The 21,727-nt window shown below is 44.4% G+C and overlaps 2 protein-coding genes across 2 annotated transcripts in view; one reads left to right on the top strand and one right to left on the bottom strand.

Moving 5' to 3' along the window:
- The first annotated feature begins 4,617 nt into the window (after positions 1 to 4,617).
- On the top strand, positions 4,618 to 7,130 carry CSF3 (colony stimulating factor 3). Its single transcript, XM_027873306.1, is given in 5 exon segments — positions 4,618 to 4,732; positions 5,000 to 5,151; positions 5,635 to 5,742; positions 5,994 to 6,140; positions 6,484 to 7,130. Coding segments are annotated over 5 exon segments (687 nt in total). The 3' UTR covers positions 6,649 to 7,130.
- A 1,835-nt stretch (positions 7,131 to 8,965) lies between these two features.
- MED24 (mediator complex subunit 24) overlaps positions 8,966 to 21,727 on the bottom strand; it is a 29,532-nt gene continuing 16,770 nt past the window's right edge. Inside the window, exons 20-25 of the mRNA XM_027873010.1 lie at positions 20,809 to 21,073; positions 15,515 to 15,696; positions 14,716 to 14,806; positions 14,185 to 14,284; positions 9,817 to 9,897; positions 8,966 to 9,427 (exon numbers count right to left, since the gene is read on the bottom strand). Of these exons, the coding sequence (XP_027728811.1) occupies positions 9,138 to 9,427; positions 9,817 to 9,897; positions 14,185 to 14,284; positions 14,716 to 14,806; positions 15,515 to 15,696; positions 20,809 to 21,073 (1,009 nt within the window). The 3' untranslated portion in view covers positions 8,966 to 9,137. The remainder of the gene's footprint in view (positions 9,428 to 9,816; positions 9,898 to 14,184; positions 14,285 to 14,715; positions 14,807 to 15,514; positions 15,697 to 20,808; positions 21,074 to 21,727) is intronic.

The following is a 21,727-nucleotide window of genomic DNA, read 5'->3' as shown; positions in this document are numbered from 1 at the left end:
TTTCAGAAACACTTACCCTGAAAATTTAACAATCGGCACGCGGGAGCACAAACCGGCTCAAGCACGCCCCTGCCGAGTCATTTTTATTGATGTTCTTTCTTTCTTTCCCTTTTTTTTTTTTAAATTTCATTACCTTTTCCAACTGACCTCCCCTGCATTGTCGAACAAAACAAATCTATGCATTGGCCATATCTGAAAATGTATTCCTCACTTGGCTTTTCTGATCTACTGCCTCTCTGCCAAGAAGTGGGAGGAACACTTGGCCATCAGTCCTCTCAAGGCAGGAAGGCTCACCGAACTGACCATAAGTCTTTCAGTGCTTTTTTCCTTCATGGTATTGTGGTCAACCTGGACATGGTTCTACCTTTGGCAATATTGCTCTGTCTCAGTTGTTAGGAATCTTGCCAAGTTTCTCAGAATTCTTTATATGCATAATTTCTTTTTTTTTCTCTTTAAATATTTTATTTTTCCCAATTACATGTAAAGACAGTTTTTAACATTCTTTTTAATTTTGACTTCCAAATTCTCTCCCTCCCTCCCTCCCTTCCCTCCCTCTTCCCTGAGACAGTAAGCAACTTGATATAGGTTATACATATACAATCATGCAAAACATATTTCCATAGTAGTTGTGTTATGAAAGAAGACAGACCAAAAACAGTGAATAAAATAAAGAAAGTAAAAAATAGTATGCTTCAATCTACATTCAGACTGCGTCAGTTCTTTCTTTGGATGTGGATAGCATTTTTCATCATGAGTCTTTTGGAATTGTCTTCGATGATGTATTGATCAGAATAGCTAAGTCATTCACAGCTGATCATTGTATAATATTGCTGTTACCATGTACAATGTTCTCCTGGTTCTGCTCACTTCACTCTGCATCAGATCATGTAAGTCTTTCCAGGTTTTTCTGAAATCAGCCTGCTTGCCATTTCTTATAGCACAATAGTATTCCATCACAATTATATACCACAACTTGTTCAGGCATTCCTCAACTGATGGGTATCTCCCCCAATTTATAATTCTTTGCCATTACAAAAAGGGCTGCTATAAATATTTTTATATAAAGAGGTCATTTCCCCCAGCCCTCGCCCTTTTTTAATCTCTTTGGGATAGTGGTATTGCTGGATCAAAGGTATGCTGTTTTACAGCCCTTTAAGCATAGTTCCAGATTGCTCTCCAGAATGGTTGGATCAGTTTACAACTTCACCAACAGTACATTCCAATTTTCACACATCCTCTCCAATATTTATCATTTTCCTTTTCTGTTACATTAGCCAATCTGATAAGTGTGAGGTGGTACTTCAGAAATGTTTTAATTTGCATTTCTATAAACAATAGTGACTTAGAGCATTTTTTCATATGACTACAGATAGCTTTGATTTCTTCATCTAAAAATTGCCTATTCATATCCTTTGACCATTTATCAATTGGGGAATGACTTACATTCTTATAAACTTGACTTAGTTCTCTATATATTTGAGAAATGAGGCCTTTATCAGAGACACTTGCTGTAACATTTGTTCCCCAGCTTTCTGCTTTTCTCCTAATCTTGGTTGTATTGGTTTTGTTTGTGCAAAAGCTTTTTAGTATAATCAAAATTATCCATTTTATATCTAGTAATGCTTTCTATCTCTTGATTGGTTATAAATTCTTCCCTTCTCCATAGATCTGACAGGTAAACTATTCCTTGCTCTTCTGATTTGCTTATGGTATCATCTTTTATGTCTAAATTGTGTGGCCATTTCGACATTATCTTAGTATACATATAATATAGTATAAGATGTTGATTTATATCTGGTTTCTGCCATACTGTTTTCCAGTTTTCCCAGAAGTTTTTGTCAAATAGTGAGTTCTTGTCCCAAAAGTTAGGGTCCATATGCATCATTTCTTACAATAACAAGTCATCCTTGGCAAATAATTTGCCTTCATCCCTTTCTACCCGTAAACCAGACCGACCTTTGGGCCCCTTGGCTGATTGGTGAATTTTTGCCTTAACTTTCAGGGGCCCAGGCCACTTTGCTCCAAATCATGCCCTGCATCTGTAACTCATCCCCTCCCCCTTGCCAGGGGTATTGTCTTTTCCCGTTAGAATGTAAGCTCCTTGAGGGCAGGGACTGTCTCGCTTGTATTTGTATCCCCAGTGCTTAGCCTGGCACATGGTAAGAACTTAATAAAAGGTTCATCTCTCTCTTTCTTCTCTATCTTTCTCTTCTATCTCATTCCCTCTTCCTTTTTCTGTCTCTGTCTCTGTCTTTTCCCCTCCCTCTCTGTCTCTGCCTCTCTCTGTCTCTGTCTATCTCTCTTACTCTCTCTGTATATACATATATATACATACACATTTATATATAATGTATATATGTACATATGTATATATGCACACACACATATATAGGCAGCTAGGTGGCACAGTGGTTAATGTTAGACCTGGAGTCAGGAACTCCTGAATTCAAATCCTACCTCAGACTCTTACTAGCAGTGTGAGCCTAGGTAAGTCACTTAACCTGTCTGCCTCAATTTTTTCATCTGTAAAATGAGAATAATTTTTGGGGGGTTCTTTTTTAATTGTATAATTCATTTATACAGACATCCTCTCATTTGGTTTCATATATTTACAAGTTTCTCCAATTCTCCTTTCCACTGCAAAATATTTACATTTTTGATTAAAATTTTAGCCACTGTGGGGCTGCACTGAACTTCTATGTATGTTTGGTTTTTTTTAACAGATGGAAAACAAAACTCCAATTACTTTTTCTGATACGTTAGCCTGGAAACATTTTGGAAATACCTCACAAGCCTTTACTCCTTCCTGTGAATAACCACTAAAATAATGCCATGAACCAACTTTGTCAAGATAAAATGAGAATAATAATAGCACCTACCTCCCAGGCTTGTTGTGAGAATCAAATGAGATAATATTTGTAAGGCACTTAGCATAGCACCAGGCACATAGTAGGCACTGTTAGCTGTTATTAGTATTACCTCTGTCTGCCTCATTTTCCTCAATTGTAAAGGGCGGGAGGTGGGGAGGAAGGGAGGGAGGTTGGGGGGATGGGGGGGGAGGAGAAGGTAATAGCACCCACCATCCAGGGTTGTGGTGTAGATCAAATGAGAAATTTGTAAAGCGCTTGGGTTGAGCACGTAGGTGCTTAATGAATGCTTGTTTCCTTCATTTCTTAAGTAACTACCATGTGCCAGGCCCTGTTAAATGCTGGAATACAAAGGCAAACTGATCTAGCTCTCAAGGAGCTATAATTTATAAAGCACTTTCCTTTCAGCAACCTAATGAAAGTGTGTTATTAACATTCCAAATGAGCTAAATGAGGCTTGGATAAGTGAAATTATTTGTCCACTAACAGACTGAGGAGTTAGAACCAGAGCTCAAGTCTCCTGACCTGCAGTTCAGGTTTTGTTTGATACCTGCCAGGTGTGGCCACCAGGTGGAGTGAGAGTCCCAGGTACGGTCCCTGCTCTAAGGGGCACTTCTCATCTCAGCAATGAGGGGCAGAGCTATTCTTGAGCATGGGGCACGTGGTGGGAAAGACAGGACCCTGCAACCTTGTTCTCAAATCACTTTCCAAGGCTGGAGCTGGTCCCCATTCCCTGCTCTTTCAACACACACACATACACACACACACACACACACACACACACACTGCCAACCTCCTTCCTGAGGGGAAAAATTCCTAACCAACAAAACTGTGAAAGGGGCAAGCCTTTGACCCACAACCTGTGACTCTCCAGGAAGATGATGAGTGCTGGGGGGGGAGCGAGAACATGACCAGTCCAGTCAGGAGCTACTATGATTCTTGCTTCACTCAGGATAGACATCCGGTTTCAGCCGGCTGGGGAATTTGGGGGCTTAGGAGAATGAGTCATGGGTTGGGGGATGTGCGTGTGCTATGGGGAGTTCCCGGCACAACCTGCTCAAAGCAGCTTGAAGGTTGGAATTGTGCCTGGCAAAGAGGAAGGGGGGATGGGGGGAAAGGGTAATAGAGTTAGAACATGGCGGTAGAGTACCCTACGGTTTCTACTACATGTAGAATTTCAGATGCAAGTAATGCAGTTATTTCCACAGGGACAATAGGCAGTCAGACCCAGCAAAGCTTGAGGAACAAGAGACGGTAGTAGGGGCCAGATAACTATTCCTTCTCTTCTTAACCAGGGAGACCAGCCAGGCTGGGGGAGTTAAAAGAGAAGGCTGCAGTGGGAGACCGGAATGGGATCACAGGATAAAGGGGACCCAGAAGGGTCTTTCTTCTTAGCCTCCATCTGTCTTTATTGGCCTCCATTCAGTCTCTGGCTCTATTTCTATCACCATTCTCCATCTCTTAGTCTCCGTCCCTCCCTCTTATCAGGCCCTTGATTCCACTGCTCTCTTGAAAAGCCCCAGGGCATCTCTGGGCTGTTGGGTGGGGCGAGGAAGGGAGGACAGGACGTCAAAAGAGGATGAGATATTCCACAATTTCACAAAGTTTTCGCAAACTGAGCCCTTAGTGTCCCAGACCCCTGCCCTCCCCCCTCCCCACTCCACCCTAAAGCATTGTCTTGGACATTGATTTGCATAAACCTGGGGAAGTCATTACTAAGAACTTTCAGCACCAGGTAATTTCCTCCCCAATGGCCCATCTTTTATAAAGGCTTCAAGCAGCCAGCCCCAGACACAGTCCAGCGCCTGCAGCTCCTGACCCAAACAGGCCCCATCGACCAGACCAAAGCCCCATGAAGCTTCCCAGTGAGTCTGGTGACATAAGGGCTCTTTTTCCTTCATCTCCCAAGATGGGACTGCCTGGACTATCTATCTGCCTAGGGTTAGGAAAAGCACCTAAAGGAGGGTGTGGGATTCCCATTGACTTTGCAATGGGACAGATGGGGAGAATTAGGGACACTAAAGGGACCCCATGTTGGGAATGAAAGTCTTGGAGTCTTGGGGTGGAGGAACTGAGACCCTTCTCTAACGAAAGTCTCTCTCTTGATAATCTCTCTCCCTCTCACTCCCCAGATCTGTTGCTATTCTGGCTGAGTGCACTCTGGCCTCAGCTCCTGGCCATCCCCCTGAGTTCCTCCAACTACCTGCCCCAGAGCTTCCTTCCCCAAATCCAGGAGCAAGTGAGGAAGATCCAGAATGACATCGAAGAGCTGCAGCAGAGACTGGTGAGAAAGGGACCCAGGGAGTAGAGAAATGAGAGGCCCAGGGGCAGATTGAGGTGAATGTGGTAGCACCTAAGAAAGCCTAGGGAGAAGACACGGGGAAAACAAGGGTGAACTAGAACTGAGACCAGGAAACCAAATGAATGGACGCATTAAGAACAATCCCATTGTGACAGAGAGAAGCTTAGGAGGTACCTGAGGAGAAGGATAAGGATTGTAGAATTTCCTGCTGGAAGGAACTTTAGAGATCACCTGGCCCAAGCTCACATTTTACAGGGTAGGATATTAAGAGAAGTTGAAATTGCCCAAACTTGCCACATGCTTTAAGAGTCAGGATTTGAATTCTGGCTCCAAATTCCATATTCTCTATCCACTGCCATCAAGATAGACAGTCAGACTGAAGCTAAGAAGCAGAGACTACATATAGGGCCCAGGGGGGATCTCCCACCTCCAGCTCTACTAAGCACTCGATTCCTGCCTTCCCAGTGTGCTGACTACAGCCTATGCCATCCAGAGGAGCTGATTTTGGTTGGCCAGTATCTGGGCATCCCCAAGCCACTTCTGAAAAACTGTTACAGTCAGGACTTGAGCCTGGTAAGTGCCCCCAAGTTCTTCTCTGATCTCTGGAGCCAGGGATGGAAGGTATAGGAGAATATAAATTATTCCTTTCCTCTGTGGGGGTGGGTGGCAACAACAACAAAAAAATCCTGTTTGGATTTCACTAATTCTACCCTGATACTCAGTGCTACAGGTTAGAGGCGGGGATTTGAGAATTTCATGGAGGGCCCATAGCCCTGGGCCCTTTATCCTTGGGCCCTTTATCCTAACAGTCTGCCACACCCTAGGTAGCCTGCCTGAATCAGCTGCACTATGGACTCCAGTTCTACCAGGGCCTTGTGAAAGCATTGGAGGGCATCTCCCCTGAATTGGCTCCGACTCTGAACATCCTGCAGCTCGATGTTGGTGATTTTGCTGCCAACATCTGGCAACAGGTGAGACTTACTACCGCCTAACTCTTCATGATGCATTCCATTACCTGTCAAATGAACATCCTTCTTTTTCCCTTCCTGATATTATAGATGTGAAAAGATTGTTTTGTTCTTTAGGGGAAATCATATTTAGAAGAGTTGGCTAGGGGAGGTATGGGTCAAAGGTCTAAAATGAACCCATCCTTACCGTTGGTCTCGGACTGTTAGGGTGGGATTTGTCGAGGAGGCAGGAATCACCTAAAGCTTGAGGTTTAGCCATGGAAGGCAGGGGCTGGGAAGCCCCTTGGACACAGACTTGCTGGCTTCCCCTCCATACTCTGCCTCTGACACTTTCCTTCTCCCACAGATGGAAGATCTTCAAGTGGCTCCTGAGATCATGCCCACCCAGGGCACCCTGCCCACCTTCAGTTCCTCCTTCCAGCGTCGAGCAGGGGCCGTCCTCATCTTTGACTACATGCAGGGTTTCCTGGACATGGCATACCGGGACCTGCGCCACCTTTCCCAGTCCTAAGTTAACCCCATATTTATCCCCTATTTAATATTTATGTATTTAAACTTAGCAATATATTTAAAGGGTGGAAGGGACTGGAGTCCTCCCCCTCAATTCCATTCTAGGTCACAGTCAGTCTTCCTGCTCATAGCAGGAGAAAGTCTTGACCAGCCATCCTGGGGGCTGGAAGATAAATAGGTAAATACCAAGTATTGCCATAAAATGACCGATCTCCAGGTGGGAGATGCTTCGTTGTTTAATATTTAAACAGCAATGTTCCCTAGGTAAATACTGGTACCCACTCTCCTGGCCTAGCCACGGCTGGGTTGGAGGCAGAGTCTAAATCACCAGTGTTGCCCGGGTCAATCCAACTCTTCTTTGGTTTTTCCTTTGCCTCATGGGAAAAGCCCTTTGCAGAACAAAGGAAGCTTTGGCTGGGAGGTGCTAAGAATGTAAGCTCCTTGAGTGCAGGCACTATTTTTCATTTTTGTGTTTGCATCCCCAGCACTAAGCACATTGTATGCATTTTAATAAATGTTTGTGGAATTGTACCTGAAATCCTACTGATTCTGTGTGGAGTAATTGTCTTTTCAAGAATTTGGGGTATGAAGGAGCAGCTAGGTGGCACAGTGGATAGAGCACCGGCCCTGAAGTCAGGAGGACCTGAGTTCAAATCCGACCTCAGATCGAACATTTGACACGTACAAGCTGTGTGACCTTGGGCAAGTCACTTAACCCCGATTGCCTCAATAAACCCCCCCCCAAAAAAAGAATTTGGGTATGCAGAACGTATTTGGGGCAATCAGAGGAGATCCCTGAAGTCCTTCTAGGCTCAGGGCATTTGTGGCGGCCTGTTATTTTTATTCCTGCTATCAAGCTGCTGAGTAGATCCCCAGCTAGCTTTCTAAGAAGGGAAGGCAGGGCCAGGAGGGGCTCCCCAAACCAGAGGTCAGTCTCCTTCTTTTACACTCCCAGATAGCCTGCCTAAACCAGCCCCACTGTCGATTCCCTCTGAACCCAGAAGGGAATGGGTTTGAGTCTTCAAAGCCTGGCTGCTTCTACAAGCCGGTCTGGGTTGTAACTGTTGACTTAATTATAATTGCGATCATGGTAGGAGAGGAAGAATAGGGCAGTAATAAAGAGATATCCTCAAAACCAGGATGGAGGGGAGGCCTATGAATGGCAGCATCTGACAAGGTAGGCTCTGGACACTCCCCACCACCTCCATGCCGACTCTCCTCACTGACTTCTGTCCCATCCCCACAGTTGTTTTGATTCTGTCCGAGCCATACAAGCAGCCTCCGGTCTGGTATGGTAATCACCATATCCCAGGGCACTTCCATTGGTACAAAGTGTCACAATGGCCAGCTTTCTCCCTCCCTGCCTAACAACTGTTCACCCTCTAGTTCCTCAGAAACCAAATTTCCTTTCCCTGACTAGTTTCTAGAAAAGGACAATTTCTCAGCTCGGGATTATAAAGAACTTTAGGGTGCCTAGCTGTAATGGACTAGGAATTAAAAGAACCCCATCTTACCAATCCCTCTCCTGAAGAAACTAACTAAACTAGAAGCGAACTTTGGTTTGGTCTCCCAAATAGCGTTAATGAGGGTGAGGGCTGGAAGGAATTACACTCACACATATATGAAAGCTGGGCTCCAGAGAGAGATAGAAAGACAGAGAGAGCCTAAGGGAGGGAGCAGGTAGCATTCATCTCTTCCCTCCAGCTGAGACTCTAAAACAGCATTGAGCTCCTCCTGCATTCCTAGAGGAGTGCAGGCCAGACCTAAAGAAGGACACACACCAATCCTCACAAGGAATAGCAGAATAGCACATTCTTTATTTATAATGAAGATGGGGTGGAAAGTAGACCCCAAAGGCATACAAAAAAATCTTTCTCAACCTCAGCAGGTTGACTGCCACTTGGAAAAGCAGAATACAGGATTCTGTCTTAACTAACTACGTTTGTTACAAGGGTTTTATTATCCATATGTTCAGTGGGGAAAGGGAGAAAAGAAGGGACGGAAAATAAATACTTAGTATGTGCAAAAATTTTAATTAAAAAATAGAAAGAAAAGAGGTAAGGAGGAGATTTAAATCTACAGTCTAATGAACTAAGGTATGACGAGTGGATAGAACTCCCAGTCTGGAGTCAGCAAGACCCGAGTTCAAAATCCAGCCTCAGAACCTTACTAGCTGTGTGAACCTGGATGAGTCACTTAATCTCTGATTGTCTGACAAAAGGATCCACCGGAGAAGGAAATGGCAAACCACTCCAGTATCTTTGCCAAGAAAACTCCATGGACAGCTATGGTCCATGGGATCACAAAGAGCTGGACATGACTGAACAATAACAACAACAAAGTCAAGGAGTGGACATTATAAAAAAGGCTCAGAGAAGTCTTAGACTGGAAATCAAAGGAACGATTTGGAAACTGCACAAATGTCTCATCCCAGATAATCCTTATCCCCTCTGTGAGTGCTGGGGGTACAAGGCCCACACCTCCCCAAATTCACTCCCCCACACCAAAGAGCAGAGCTGCCAGCTCTCTCCTCATCCATCTCAGTGGGATGTGTGAGATGGAGGACAGTGCCCTAAGGGGCAGCACGGGGCCCCCACACCTGCCATCCCTCGCCTCTGTCCCACAACTCACAGTGGTGAAAGGCATAAACTGCAGGATGCTGCCTCGGCTGCCCTGCTCCAGGCAGTCCACACACTTCTCCATGAACCACTGCACAAACTGGGTGTGAGGGCCTGCCGTCCTGGCCCCCAAGATCGAGGAGATGAGCAGGAACAGGTTTGCTGCGCAGGAGCAGAGACAAGAGGACAAGAGGGGCAGTCAGAGGCACAAGGGATGAAGGAAAATCTGGAGACGGAGGTTGAGTATAAAGTGCAAAGGAAGGGAGGCAGGAAGACAGCAGGGAAGGGGGAGGCAGAGAGCAAGAGGAAAGGAGAAATCAGGAGGGGGGAGAACAGAGGAGGGGCAGGAGGAATGACAAGAAGGATGGTGACAGAAAAGAAGATAAAAAGGAAGACAGGAGGAGGAGAGAAGGGAGGAGGTGATTTGGTACAGGGGACCACAGGAGGGACTAGGGAAAGACAAGCAGATGTCTCCACCACCAGGTGAGGGAAGGTGGAAGAAGGGAGTCTCATGCCCAGCTGGCCAGGCTTAGGGAAGAGAAGGAACTTACCAAGGACTCGGTTCAAAGGGTCTCTCATATTGACTGTGTGCATCTGAGAGGCTGAGAGGGAACTGCTCATGGACCTGTCAGCTGGAGAATGGGAGGAAGAGGCAGAGGTGAAGACTACAGTGTTTGCTCAAAGCACTCTCCCCCAAGGGAAGCCCGCCCCAGCCTCCCTCCCTGGCTGACTGGTGAGATGAACCCCACTCTGGTTAAAGGTCCCAGGGAAGCCCCTAAGTCAAGGTACACCCCTTTCCTCACAGAAGTGCCCCGAGAAGAGAGCCTCCTGGCCTAGGAGGAACCCCACAGAGAGAAAATACCTGAGTGCTGAAAGGAGGTCTCAAGGAGGAGATGAGGAAATGGCACCACAGTTGCACAATGGGAAGATAATGAAATCAAATCAAGAGTGGATAGGAGAGGAGGGGAGGAAGGGGGCACCCAAAGGACGTCAGTGCTGAAGACTTCACGGCGTGGGGGGAGGAATGAAGCCTCTGCAGTCAAGTACTGGAGGGGCACAAGGCAGAAGGAGGCTGCAGTTACCTGCAATAACTAACGTTGATGCTGTGCTGATAACCTGTGTGATAAAGACCTGCAGCTGCAGAGCCTGGTGAGCGAACTCTGGGGGCCCCCAGCTCTCACTTAGAGGAGCCTGCTTCTTCTCTCAGGGACAAGGAAGCTGAGCAGATGGGGCTCCCAGGAAGGGACACAAGGTGGCAGGAAAGGAGTGTCAAGCCTCAGATTAAGAAGTCCCCACACTGGCCTCTCGGCCAGTCAGTGGGAAAGGGAGGGAGGAACACCAGATCCCTGGGACAGAAATAAGCTCAGGGACCAGAAGCAGGCAAACGCCGGTCATCAGGCCACTTTCCCTGTGCCCAGCTCCTCACAAGAACTTGGGAAACTGCTCCCAGGACTAAGACGGCACGACAACAACCTCCTTTGGGGACACCTGCTCCGAAACCTCCTTTCTGCTCTACTGAACACTCCCTCAGGTCCACAAAGACCTTTCCAGGACCTTCTGACACCGCTGCCCTACCCCACCCCACCCCTTCTCCCCTGCTTTCAGACACCACACTCTACTGGCTCTCCTCCCCCCCACCCCCACTCGCTCCTTCTCTATCTCCTTTCACATAATCCCAGACCTCAGAGGCCATCCAGTGCAACGAACACCTGACCAAAAACATCCCCAAGGAGAGATCGGCTAGCCTGCGCTTACAGACCTCCACTGATGGGGAGCTCATTCCCTATGGAAGCTGCCCATTCCATCCAGTGGTTTCTGATTGCCCTGATTGTTAGGTGCTGTCGCCTCGGACCAAACCAGAATCTGCCTCTTGTACTTTCCACAGACTTCTCGCAGAGCTGCCTTCCAGGGCCCAGGGAGAACAAGGCTGAGCCATCTTCTGTCACTGACAGTCCCTCAAATAGGTACAGCCAGCTACTAGTTCTCCTTGAAGTCTTCTGTTCTCCAGGGCCCTCGATGAGATCCTCCTATACCATGTCCTCCCGCATTCTCACTGTCCTGGTTGCCCTCTCTTGTCCATCTACTCCACACATATCCTCTGTTGCCTCTCTCAATGCCCCAAGTGCTAGGGGAATTCCTAGCCTCTGCCCTTGGCCTCTCTTTCTCTTCTTTCTCCATTCTCTGCCTTAGCAGTCAACTAGCATCTCTACGTACATGACTCTCGAGTATCTCTCCTCGACTCTTCCTCTCTCCGGAGATTCAGAGAGGTATTTCCAACTGTCTTTATCTAAAACAGTTCTCTCTGAACACCCATAATCGCTCCCAACTCGCTGTGTCCCACCCAGCCGTGTCTCCTATCTTCCCCCAAACCTGCTCTTGTTTCTGTGACGCCACCTTCAGCCCAGGCTCCTGCATTCAAAACCTCAGGGTTATCTTTGTTTCTCTTCAACCCGTCATATGCCAGCCGTTACCATGTCTTCCCACTTCTACCTCGCCAGTCCCTCAGGTACTTACTTTTTCTTCTCTATTGCTAATGACCAAAGTAATTCCACATCTCCTTGCCATTACATAACAGAGATCTGCAGTTTCAGATACAATCCTCTCCTTCTCTGTGTGTGTATGTGTGTGTGTATATACACATGTGTAATATACATACACAGAGGAATGCTCCCTTTATTTGATGTTTGATTAGTTCATAATTTTTTTAAAAGTCTCATTACCACAAAAAAATAATAATAATAAATAAATAAATGAAAATAAAGTCTCATTACCAACCCGGGTTCCTCAGAGTCCCCATGGCTCTACTTTCTATCTCATCCACATCCTCTTTCATATCAATGCTGGGTTATTCTCCTTTATGTACAGATCTAGTGATATCACTCCTCTGCTCTCAACCCTTTAAACCCAGCCCACTCTCATTCCAAAAGGAAGAGAAAGTGGGAGAAGGCAAAAGGGAGGTTCCTTGCAGACCACTGTGCCCAGCTGGCCCCAGTTAGAAAGGAAGCAAAATTTACCAAGAATGATCAAGTTCCAACTTTTTAGCTTGGCATTCAAGACCCTTCACAATATAGCACCATCCTGTCTTTTAGGAAGAGGAAAAAATGGAGTGCTAGTGAACCTCCAGGAGGTTGGAAAGTGATGTAGATGAGAAGCACAGTGGAGTCCTGATCCACTTTTAGAAGAGGGGCAAAGGAATTTGCTTGTTCCCAGGAAAATGGAGTTTCTCAAGACACAGGTTGCATCTCCTCAGGCAGACTCAGGCACAGCCAGCAGGATAAAGCCAATTTCTAGCAAAAGCACTACCACCAGCATGTCACTGCAGGCCCAGGACAGGGAGGTACCAAAAGCCATGCCCAGGAAAGACCAGGCCACAGGCCCTCGTACTTCATTCCTGATCCTGGGCGAACTTGGTCAAGAAGGCAAAGATGACAGAGTGACTGCAAAGAACCCTGACATGAAAACGACTGGCAAGTACCACCAAGGGCTGATCTTCATTAGGAAGAAGCCTACCCAGGTGAGAACACCATCTGGAAGAAGAGTGACGTTCTGCCCCAGACATCTGAGAAGGTACCAAGAGGAAAGACTGCAGACCTATTCATCAGGAAGGGGTGATGCAGGAATGCCTGGTATAAAACCGTTAACCTTAGGTAAAGGGGAGTCATGAGCTGGTCCCAGACAAAGAGTTCATGGAAGAGCACCACCATGGCATGGTATACACTGGACCCATCAGCCCTGTTCAGGAAACTCCACTGATCAATTTGGCCAACACTATGCTGCAGAGGAAACATTTCTTCTTCTCCCCAATCAGAGTGCTACCTCCTGAGCCTGGGAACCCTGGCTCAGGCCCCACCCAGCAGCCCTAGGACCTGTCAGCCTAGGTTTTCAACCTAGGAGTCATGCTCAATAATTGACTCTCACTCACTCTTAATATTCAGCCACTAACCAAATCTTACTGAATCCACTTCAGCATCTCTCAAAGTCCCCCCTCTTATCTCTGCTCATACCACAACTACCCAGTCTAGGCTTTCATCACATTTTATATGCACTAACAGCCTCCAGGTTCTCCCTTCTCTAATCCATCTGCCACACAGTTTCCAAATTGATATTGGTAAAACACAGGTGTGACCATGTCACTTGCCTTGTCAAGAAGCTTCTAGTTACCCATTGCCTTTGGGCTAAAATACAAATCCCTTTCACTGGTGATATTCAAGCCCTTCCCAGCATGGCTCCAGTCTATGTTCCCAAGCTGATTATACATCGCTCTCCCTTCTTCCCTCTACACTTCAGCCCACACAGTGGGCCCACTGTTCCCTGTACACAGCATACCCTCTCCCACCTTTGGGCCTTTGCCCAAACTGTCCCCACCTTCCTTCCCTCGCCCCCCCCACCTCCCCCAATTCTGTAGTGTTTTCCTCCACACCTCTGAGACTCAGTCCAAGGGCCACTTCCTTCAAAAAGCCTTTCCTGATCCCCCTAGGTGTTGGTGCCCCCACCCTCAAGTCATGTAACTATTTTGGCATATATCTTGAATTTCTTTATCCATACCCATGGAACACTTCTCTAGTAGAATGAAGCTCCATGATGGTAGGGTCTATCTCAATTTTGTTTTTGTAGTCTCAGTACCTAGCACAGTGCCTGGTATGCAGCAGGTGCTTAACAGATGCTTGTTGATTGATTACCTGGAATTATGAGCAAGGTCACAAATTATCTGGGCCATTTCCTTATTTGTAAAATAAGGGACCTGAACTAGATAGTCTTTAAGGTCCATTCAACTTTAATCCTGTGATCCTATCAATCTTAAACATTTGTTGAAAGAAAGTGAAAGTTCCCTCAAAGGAAGCTGGAAAAAAGTTTGCTACAGCTTATCTATTTCTAGTCCGTTCAGCCCCTGCTCCTGCCTGCCAAGCTTGCATACTCACTGGGGCTAGAGAGAACATTGGCATCATCCTCATTGGAACTCAGAAGTCGCATCAGCTTTGATGGCTGCGTATCATCCAGGGGGAAGAGGCTGATGTAGTCCTAGGGAATAGGGTCAAGAGGGTTAATAGCACTCAAAACCTAAATACCTTGAAAAAGAGACCAATCCATAAATCCATTTCCCAACTCCTACCCCCATGAGTGGCCCTCCAACATCAGGAAAGTAGAAAGAACCCAGCTATGAGGCAGGAAGAGGCTCCTGCTTTGAAAGGCCTTTTGACCCTCGAAATCCAGAAATCCTTCTGGCTACTGTTTTCATCTTCCTTCTTTCCTGAAAAGAGGGAATGAGGCATAGAAAACAGCTGCTCCCTTTCATATGAGAAGAACCTCCCAGAGGAGGAAAGATTAAGTCCCGGTTTCAGTTTTATACTCATTTTTAACAACTAGAGGAGTCATTTCCGAGGCCAGGGTACCAGTTTTGGGCCAAACTTGTTATCTATCACTTTGTATTATAATTATTTGTAAGTACTCACTTCAATGTCCTCACGGTGTCTTTTCTTCTGTCGGGAAGATGCCTGACCCTTGTGAGAGGAGTATGAGCTCAGGGCACACCACACTGCCAGCCTAGGCAAATAATTGCAAGGGGGAAGGAGAGAAGAGGAAGTCCAGTAGGAAATGGGCAAGGATCTCTATATCTTCTTCTTCTTTTTTTTTTATGACAGAACCACCTGGCAAGCCTTTTAACTGAACTATATCATATTTGCACTGGGATCTCCACCTGTTAGCTTTTCCTTGGCATGTCAATGTTATTCTGATTTTTCTTCTTTTTTTTATATTTATTTATTTATTTATTTATTAATTTATTTTGAGTTATCAACAATCACTTCCATAAGCTTGAGTTTTAAATTTTTCTCCCCCTTCCTCTTCACCTCCCTCCCCAAGAAGGCATACAATCTGATATAGGCTATACATATACATTCCTATTAAACATATTTTTACATTAGCCATGTTATAAGACAAACATATTGCCTTTTTTTTTTGGTGAGGCAATCAGGGTTAAGTGAGTTGCTCCGGGTCACACAGCTAGTAAGTGTCAAATGTCTGAGGCCACATTTGAACTCAGATCCTCCTGACTCCAAGGCTGATGCTCTATCCACTGTGCCACCTAGCTACCCCTGGATCTCCGTATCTTCTAAGCCAACCCAAACCAACAGCAAAGAATTGGTTGTATGAGGTTGAATTCTTTAGCCCCTCTGCTGTGACATGAAGGGGACAGGCTCTCCTTTCAGGACTGATCTGAAGTCACAGGAAATGGGAAGGAGTGGGGCTTACTTGGCCAGGGCTGTGCCCGGGGGATCCATGAGGCTATGCCATTTGGCAGAGTCTGTGAGAAGGCCAGGAAGGATGTGGCCCAGCAGGATCAGGGTGACTTGCTGCATGTCTAGGCAGAAGATGGAGTAGAGCAGCTCCACAGCTCGAAGGGTATACTCCTTTCGAGTCTCCTTCAGCAGCTCCTAGAATGAATAAAGAAGCAAAAATAGGAACATAGGCCCCTCAACCTTAGGCATTTCCTACCTCTGCATCTTCAAATGTCATTTCCTCTTCTTCTGCAACCAAATTCCTTCTTTCTCCTTTACAACTTCGGACTCTCCAAGAATTCCTCCCAGACTAACTCCAACTAACTCTACTCTGCATCTTCTTGGCAGTCACCAGTCTTGATTAATGATTATTAAAATCAGTTCAACAAACATTTATAAAACATCTACTATATTTAAAGTGCTAGAGATACAAAGATAAAAATGAAAGTCCTTGACTTCAAGGAGCTGAGAGATACATTACAAATTGTTCACAGAAAAAGAGGCAAAGGGAAAATCAAAATGTTCTCAAGATGGGAGAAAGCAAAGAGCCCTAAGAGTGATGCAAGTGGGCAAGAGCAGAAAAGGAGATCGGGACAGTGTCACACAAGTTTTAGCACCTGAGCTGAGCCCTGAAGGGTGGAAATGGTCCACAAATAGATGATGAGTCAATGCAAGTCAGAAGATGGCATTGGGATTCCTGTTTGGCTGAACCAACCAAGAAAAAATAGGGCAGGAAAGAGTCAAAGGAGGCAGACTGTACACAACAGAATAAGGAGTTCTGGGGCAGCTGGGTGGCACAGTGGATAAAGCACCGGCCCTGGAGTCAGGAGGACCTGAGCTCAAATGTGGCCTCAGACACTTGACACTTACTAGCTGTGTGATCCTCGGCAAGTCCCTTAACCCCAACTGCGTCACCAAAAAGAAAAAAAAATCACTGGCCAAGAAAGAGTGACTGCAGTAGAGTAATAGAGTATGAAACCAGATAGTAAAGGACAGAGAAGTCAGTGGTAAGGAAATGGGGGCAAGCAGTGTAAAGATTCAATTCTAGTGTTTAGCAGTGACAACAGGGAGAGCTATAGGACAAAAGATAGCTCCAGGAATATGCAGAGTCAGAGGAAGGAGCCAGGAGAGGAAAGAGTGAAAATGAGAGAAGGACTGACACAGGGAAAGATATCAAAGGACATAGTGAGGACTTGAAGGAAGAAAGAGAAGGGTTAGTCTTCAAAAGAAGGGCCAGTTCATATTCTCAGACTGTAGATAAGAAGTTGAAAATGTATAAATGAGGGGCAGCTAGGTGGATAGAGCAGTGGATAGAGCACCAGCCCTGAAGTCAGAAGGACTTGAGTTCAAATTCAGCCTCAGACCAAACACTTGACACTAGCTGTGTGACCCTGGGTAAGTCACTTAACTCCAATTGCCTAAAAATTTAAAAAAAAATGTATAAGAGAGATAAGAGAGTTTATAATGAATGACCTCCACTTTCTCTGTAATAGGATGAGATGACCCACTGAGAAAGAAGATGTTGGGGACTTAAGAAGATGGAAGATTAGCAACAGCAGCTATAAAGTGTGTTGAGAGACAACCAGAGATCATTAAAAAAAAGAAAAAGAAAAAAAAAGGATTTCCACAAAATATTAAGGAGCTAGTGAAAGTTAGATAACTAAAATATGGAGTGAGCCTCACTGGTCTGGTTATATGACCCTCTCCAGCAGTGTCTGGTGGCTTAGGAATAAGGGTGGAAATAAAGGTGGTGAGGGTGACACCAGATTGAAGATTGGTAGCTCATTAACATGAGGACATGAAAACAAGAGATTCATGGATCAAGGACAGTGCCCTGTTGATCTGCCTGACTCTGGGGCTAAAACTACAAAGGGAAAAAAGGTCAGAAAAGGGTGACACTGGAAAAACAGAGACAAACAATAAGGGTATGGAAGCAAGACACATGAACCTATTTAAAAATCACAAATTTGACATCACAGGTATTAATGAGATATGGTGGGATTGAAATATTCTTGTAGGAGAGCACAGTATTAAAAAAGAATGAGAAAAGTAAAAAAAAAAAAGCTAGAGTAGTATTGTATATGCATAAGATGTGGAGGAACCTATAAGGGGAAATTCTCTTCTGGATTTAATTCTCACTAACAGGGAAGAATTTGTTCTTTGGGATGAAAATGATGGAAACTTTTGGTGCAGGAAATGACTACTCCCTCCTAGAGTAGGGGAAAGCAGATTTAAAAGGATTCAGACAAAGGACAAGCAGCACCCTGTGACCTAAATTCTACTGAGGAAGTCAATCCAGAAGGAAGAGGAAGCTCTAAAGGATACAAGATATAAAGAAATAATTTTAACAAAGAAAAAAAAAATGGCAGTTGTCTAATGACACTAGTAAAAATGCTAAGGAAACTCACTGACCAACTTAGATTTTAAAACCACATATACAGATGAAACTAAAAAGCTTTTCCAGGATAGCTAAGATTAGAATAATTAAGAAAAAGTTAGGAATTAGGAAAATTAGGGGAAAAAACACTTTCCATCAAATATTTGTGTCAGGGAAATGACACAATTATATAAGACTCCATTGGATAAATGGCCAAAGCAGTTGTCAAAAAAAAAATGTAAATTGTTAATACTACATGAAAGATTGTCCCCAAATCACTGAAAAGAGACATACAAATCAAAACAGCTGTGAGGTTTTGGCTCACAGATGTGAAGTTTCAGCTTACACCCTGAGAACTGCTAAAGATAAAAAAGGGAAACATAATGATGAAAGCATGAGCTGCAAAACGGTAGGAATACTAATAAATTGTTGGTGAAGCTGTGAATTGGTCCATCTTATGGATTCCAAAGCAATTTGGAATTATACCGGAAATATGACAAAAATGTTGATTCCCACTTCTAAACATATCCCAAAGATATCAAAGACAGAAAGTCCCATATATGCCAAAATATTCATAGCAACACTTTTGTGGTAGAAAAGCAGAAAGAAATTAAACCTGAAAAATGTCAATTAAATATGGAATGGCTAAACAAATTGTGATTCTATAAAGACAATGGAATATTAATGTGCCATACAAATGGTAAATATGAATTCAGAGAACCATGAATTTATATGACCTGATGGAAATCGGACTAAGCTGAATGAGGAAAACAATATATACAATGACTACAGCAATGTAAAAGAACAAAACTCCATGCCTAGAATGTTCTCCCTCAACTCCATCTACTGACTTCCCTGGATTCCTTTAAGTTCAAACTAAAATCTCATCTTTTACAGGAAGTTTCTCATAGTTCTAGGGCCTTCCCTCTGTTATTTCCTATTTCTCCTACATATAACTTGCTTTGTACATATTTGTTTGCATGATGTCTCTCCCATAAGTTCCCCAGAGCTTAACATCCTGCCTAGGATTTAATAAATGTTTATTGACTGGTCAGTGAACATCTAGAAAAGAAAATAGTGATCACAGTCACACCACAGACTCATAAAGAACAAGCAGTGCAAGACCGAAGCACAATCCCTTTTTTGGCAAGATTAGTAGACTCAGGGGTGATGATGATGAATGATAATCAGCATTTATATAGGGCCTACTATGTGCCATACATGGTGCTTCACAAATACTGCCCATTTTTATCTTCACAACAACCCCTGGGAAGTATTATTATTAGCTTCACTTCACAGGAAGGTTGTAGACATAGTTTACATGTGACAAAGTCTCTCATGCTCTTCTCATGGATAAAATAGAGAGATGTGGGTTAGATAATCACTGTTAAGTGTATTTCAATAGGATGAATGGCCGAACCTACACACAAGATAGTCCTGGATGGTTGGCTCACTGTACACTTAGAAGGAATTAGTTCTTTCCCAATCACTGAAACTCTTCAAGTGTGACTGACTCCTTATTGGACAGTGGGAGGGGGTTCTTACTCAGGTATGGGTTTGCCCAGGGGTCCTCTGAATTCCCTTCCAACTCAAGAGATTCTGTGGTAACCTCTGCACCAAGAGGATGCTATTAATCTTTTTATCACTGATCTTGATAATGAAATAAATAACAAGCACATCCAATTTCATAATGACATGAATTAGGGGAGAAGTGCTAATAGATCAGATGACAGAGTAAGTGTTCCAAAAACTCTTAAGAGGATATTGATTTGAGTAAACCTCATAATGTGATATTAATAGGAGAAAACATAAACTCTTACACTAGGTTCAAAAAATAAACTGCTAGGATGTGGCTAAACAGCAATTCCTATAAAAATGGTCAGTTAACAGTGTGATATGATAGCCAAAAAAAAAAATCTGATTTGACTTTAGGCTACATTGAGAAAGACAATACTGAAGGGCTAGGAAGCTAAAGACAGCACCACTATATTCTGTTCTGCTTGGACTATAGCTTCGATACTGTGCTCAGTTCCAGGAACCATATTTTAGGGATGACACTGATGATCAGGAGAATATCCCAGGGAAAAGCAACCAGGATGATGAGCAGCTCATGTCATATAAGGCTAAGTTAAAGGAACTTAGCTTGGAGAATCAATCAACCAGTGTTTATTAAGCATCTACTATGTGCCAGGCAACATTCTAAGGGTACAAATACAAAAAATGAAACAAGGGGAAGTGAGGTGGTACAGTGGATAGAGCTCTGGCCCTAGAGTCAGGAGAACCTGAGCTCAAATCTGGCCTCAGACCAAACACTTGACACTTACTAGCTGTGCGACCTTGGGCAAGTCACTTAACCTCGACTGCCTAGCAAAAAGAAAAAAAAAAAAGAAGGAAACAACCTCTACTCTTAAAAAGTTTACATTCCACTTAAAGAAGAGCTAACTTAGAGGTCAGAACATAAGAATCATCTCATAGTACTCGAAGGACTATCATGTGGAAGTCACCAGCTTTGTTCTGCTTGGCTCCAGAAGAATCAGGAGCAGTAGGGTATGAAATCCCGCACATACTGTCAGACTCCACTGTGTTGATTTGCTTTCTTCTCTATGTTCCAACACTACTGAATGGAGAAGGCGGGAAACAAGAGGAAAAGTTTGGAAATGAACTTGATTTAAAAACCAAAGACATCAATAAATAAACAATAAAATAATAAATAAAGGATAAAAAACAAATTTGTACGGGAGGAAGAATAGCAACAGAACATCAGATAGGTGAGAGTGATGGTTGGCTGGGACACACTGGATGTTAATAAAGACTTCTTAAATGATGACTGAGACCAATGCTTTCTCTCCTCCCCAGAGCTGTCTGGCTCATGCCCAGCCCACAACACACACCTTGACCAAGTTGTTGCAGAACCAGTAAACACCACCCATATGCAGCAGGGTGTCAAAGACATGGATGGACCGGCTATCCACCCAGCCCTTCTCCAGAACCTCTGCAAAGATGCTTGTCAGCACCTCCTTGATAGGTCTTTTGGGGGGCAGGAGGTTCCAATAGGGCATCGTATCCATGCCGGTAGATGGGAACTTGATCTGTGTGGCTGTCTGCTGTAGAACATCAGCACACATGTGCTCCAGAATTGAGCTCATGATCACCACCCTGTGGACACAGACAACGCAAATGTGAACAGATACGGTACCTGCCAAGAAGGGGAGACACCAATAAGAATAAGTGTAGCAACCCTTCCTCTCCAAAGGCTTGTGGTACAAAAAAACTTAAGATGAATAAATCCACATTCTGCAGTGGAAATGAACAAAAGGAAGCTCCTAGCAGTACTCCATTGGTTAGCAATGGCCTAGGAAAGAGACATACCCTATATCAAAATGGGAAATATCTCCACTTCTTTCAAGGTATTCCAGCAGGCCTCTCTAACACTGGGCATTACCAGACCCTTCATCTAAATAAATACACGTCACATCCCAAGAACTACGTGTTGAGGGGTAAGGTAGGAAATGGGGCCCTGGGTTTTTCAGGCTCTAGTCCAGGCTTGGCCACCACTCAAAACAAAACAATTTTTACAGACACATGATTGTAGGCAGATACTGCCTTTATAACTATTCTGGGGTCTGGCTCACCTGGGCAGAAATAGGTCTAGGCAGAATTCTCTTATGAATCAAGAGTCTTCAAATAAGAATCATTATATTTGAATTGGGTGCTAACTCTGTTCCCAAAACAGTAAATCATCTTTGGAATACTATCATTATATAAGCCTCAGATTCTCAATCTCTATGCTAAATTCCCTCCTTTTCATCC

This window comes from Vombatus ursinus, unplaced genomic scaffold (genome assembly GCF_900497805.2).
Source record: "Vombatus ursinus unplaced genomic scaffold, bare-nosed wombat genome assembly UNPS02014801.1, whole genome shotgun sequence".
Taxonomy (NCBI): domain Eukaryota; kingdom Metazoa; phylum Chordata; class Mammalia; order Diprotodontia; family Vombatidae; genus Vombatus; species Vombatus ursinus.
Note: the sequence above shows the minus strand (reverse complement) of the source record. Positions and strands in the feature narration are given on the sequence as shown.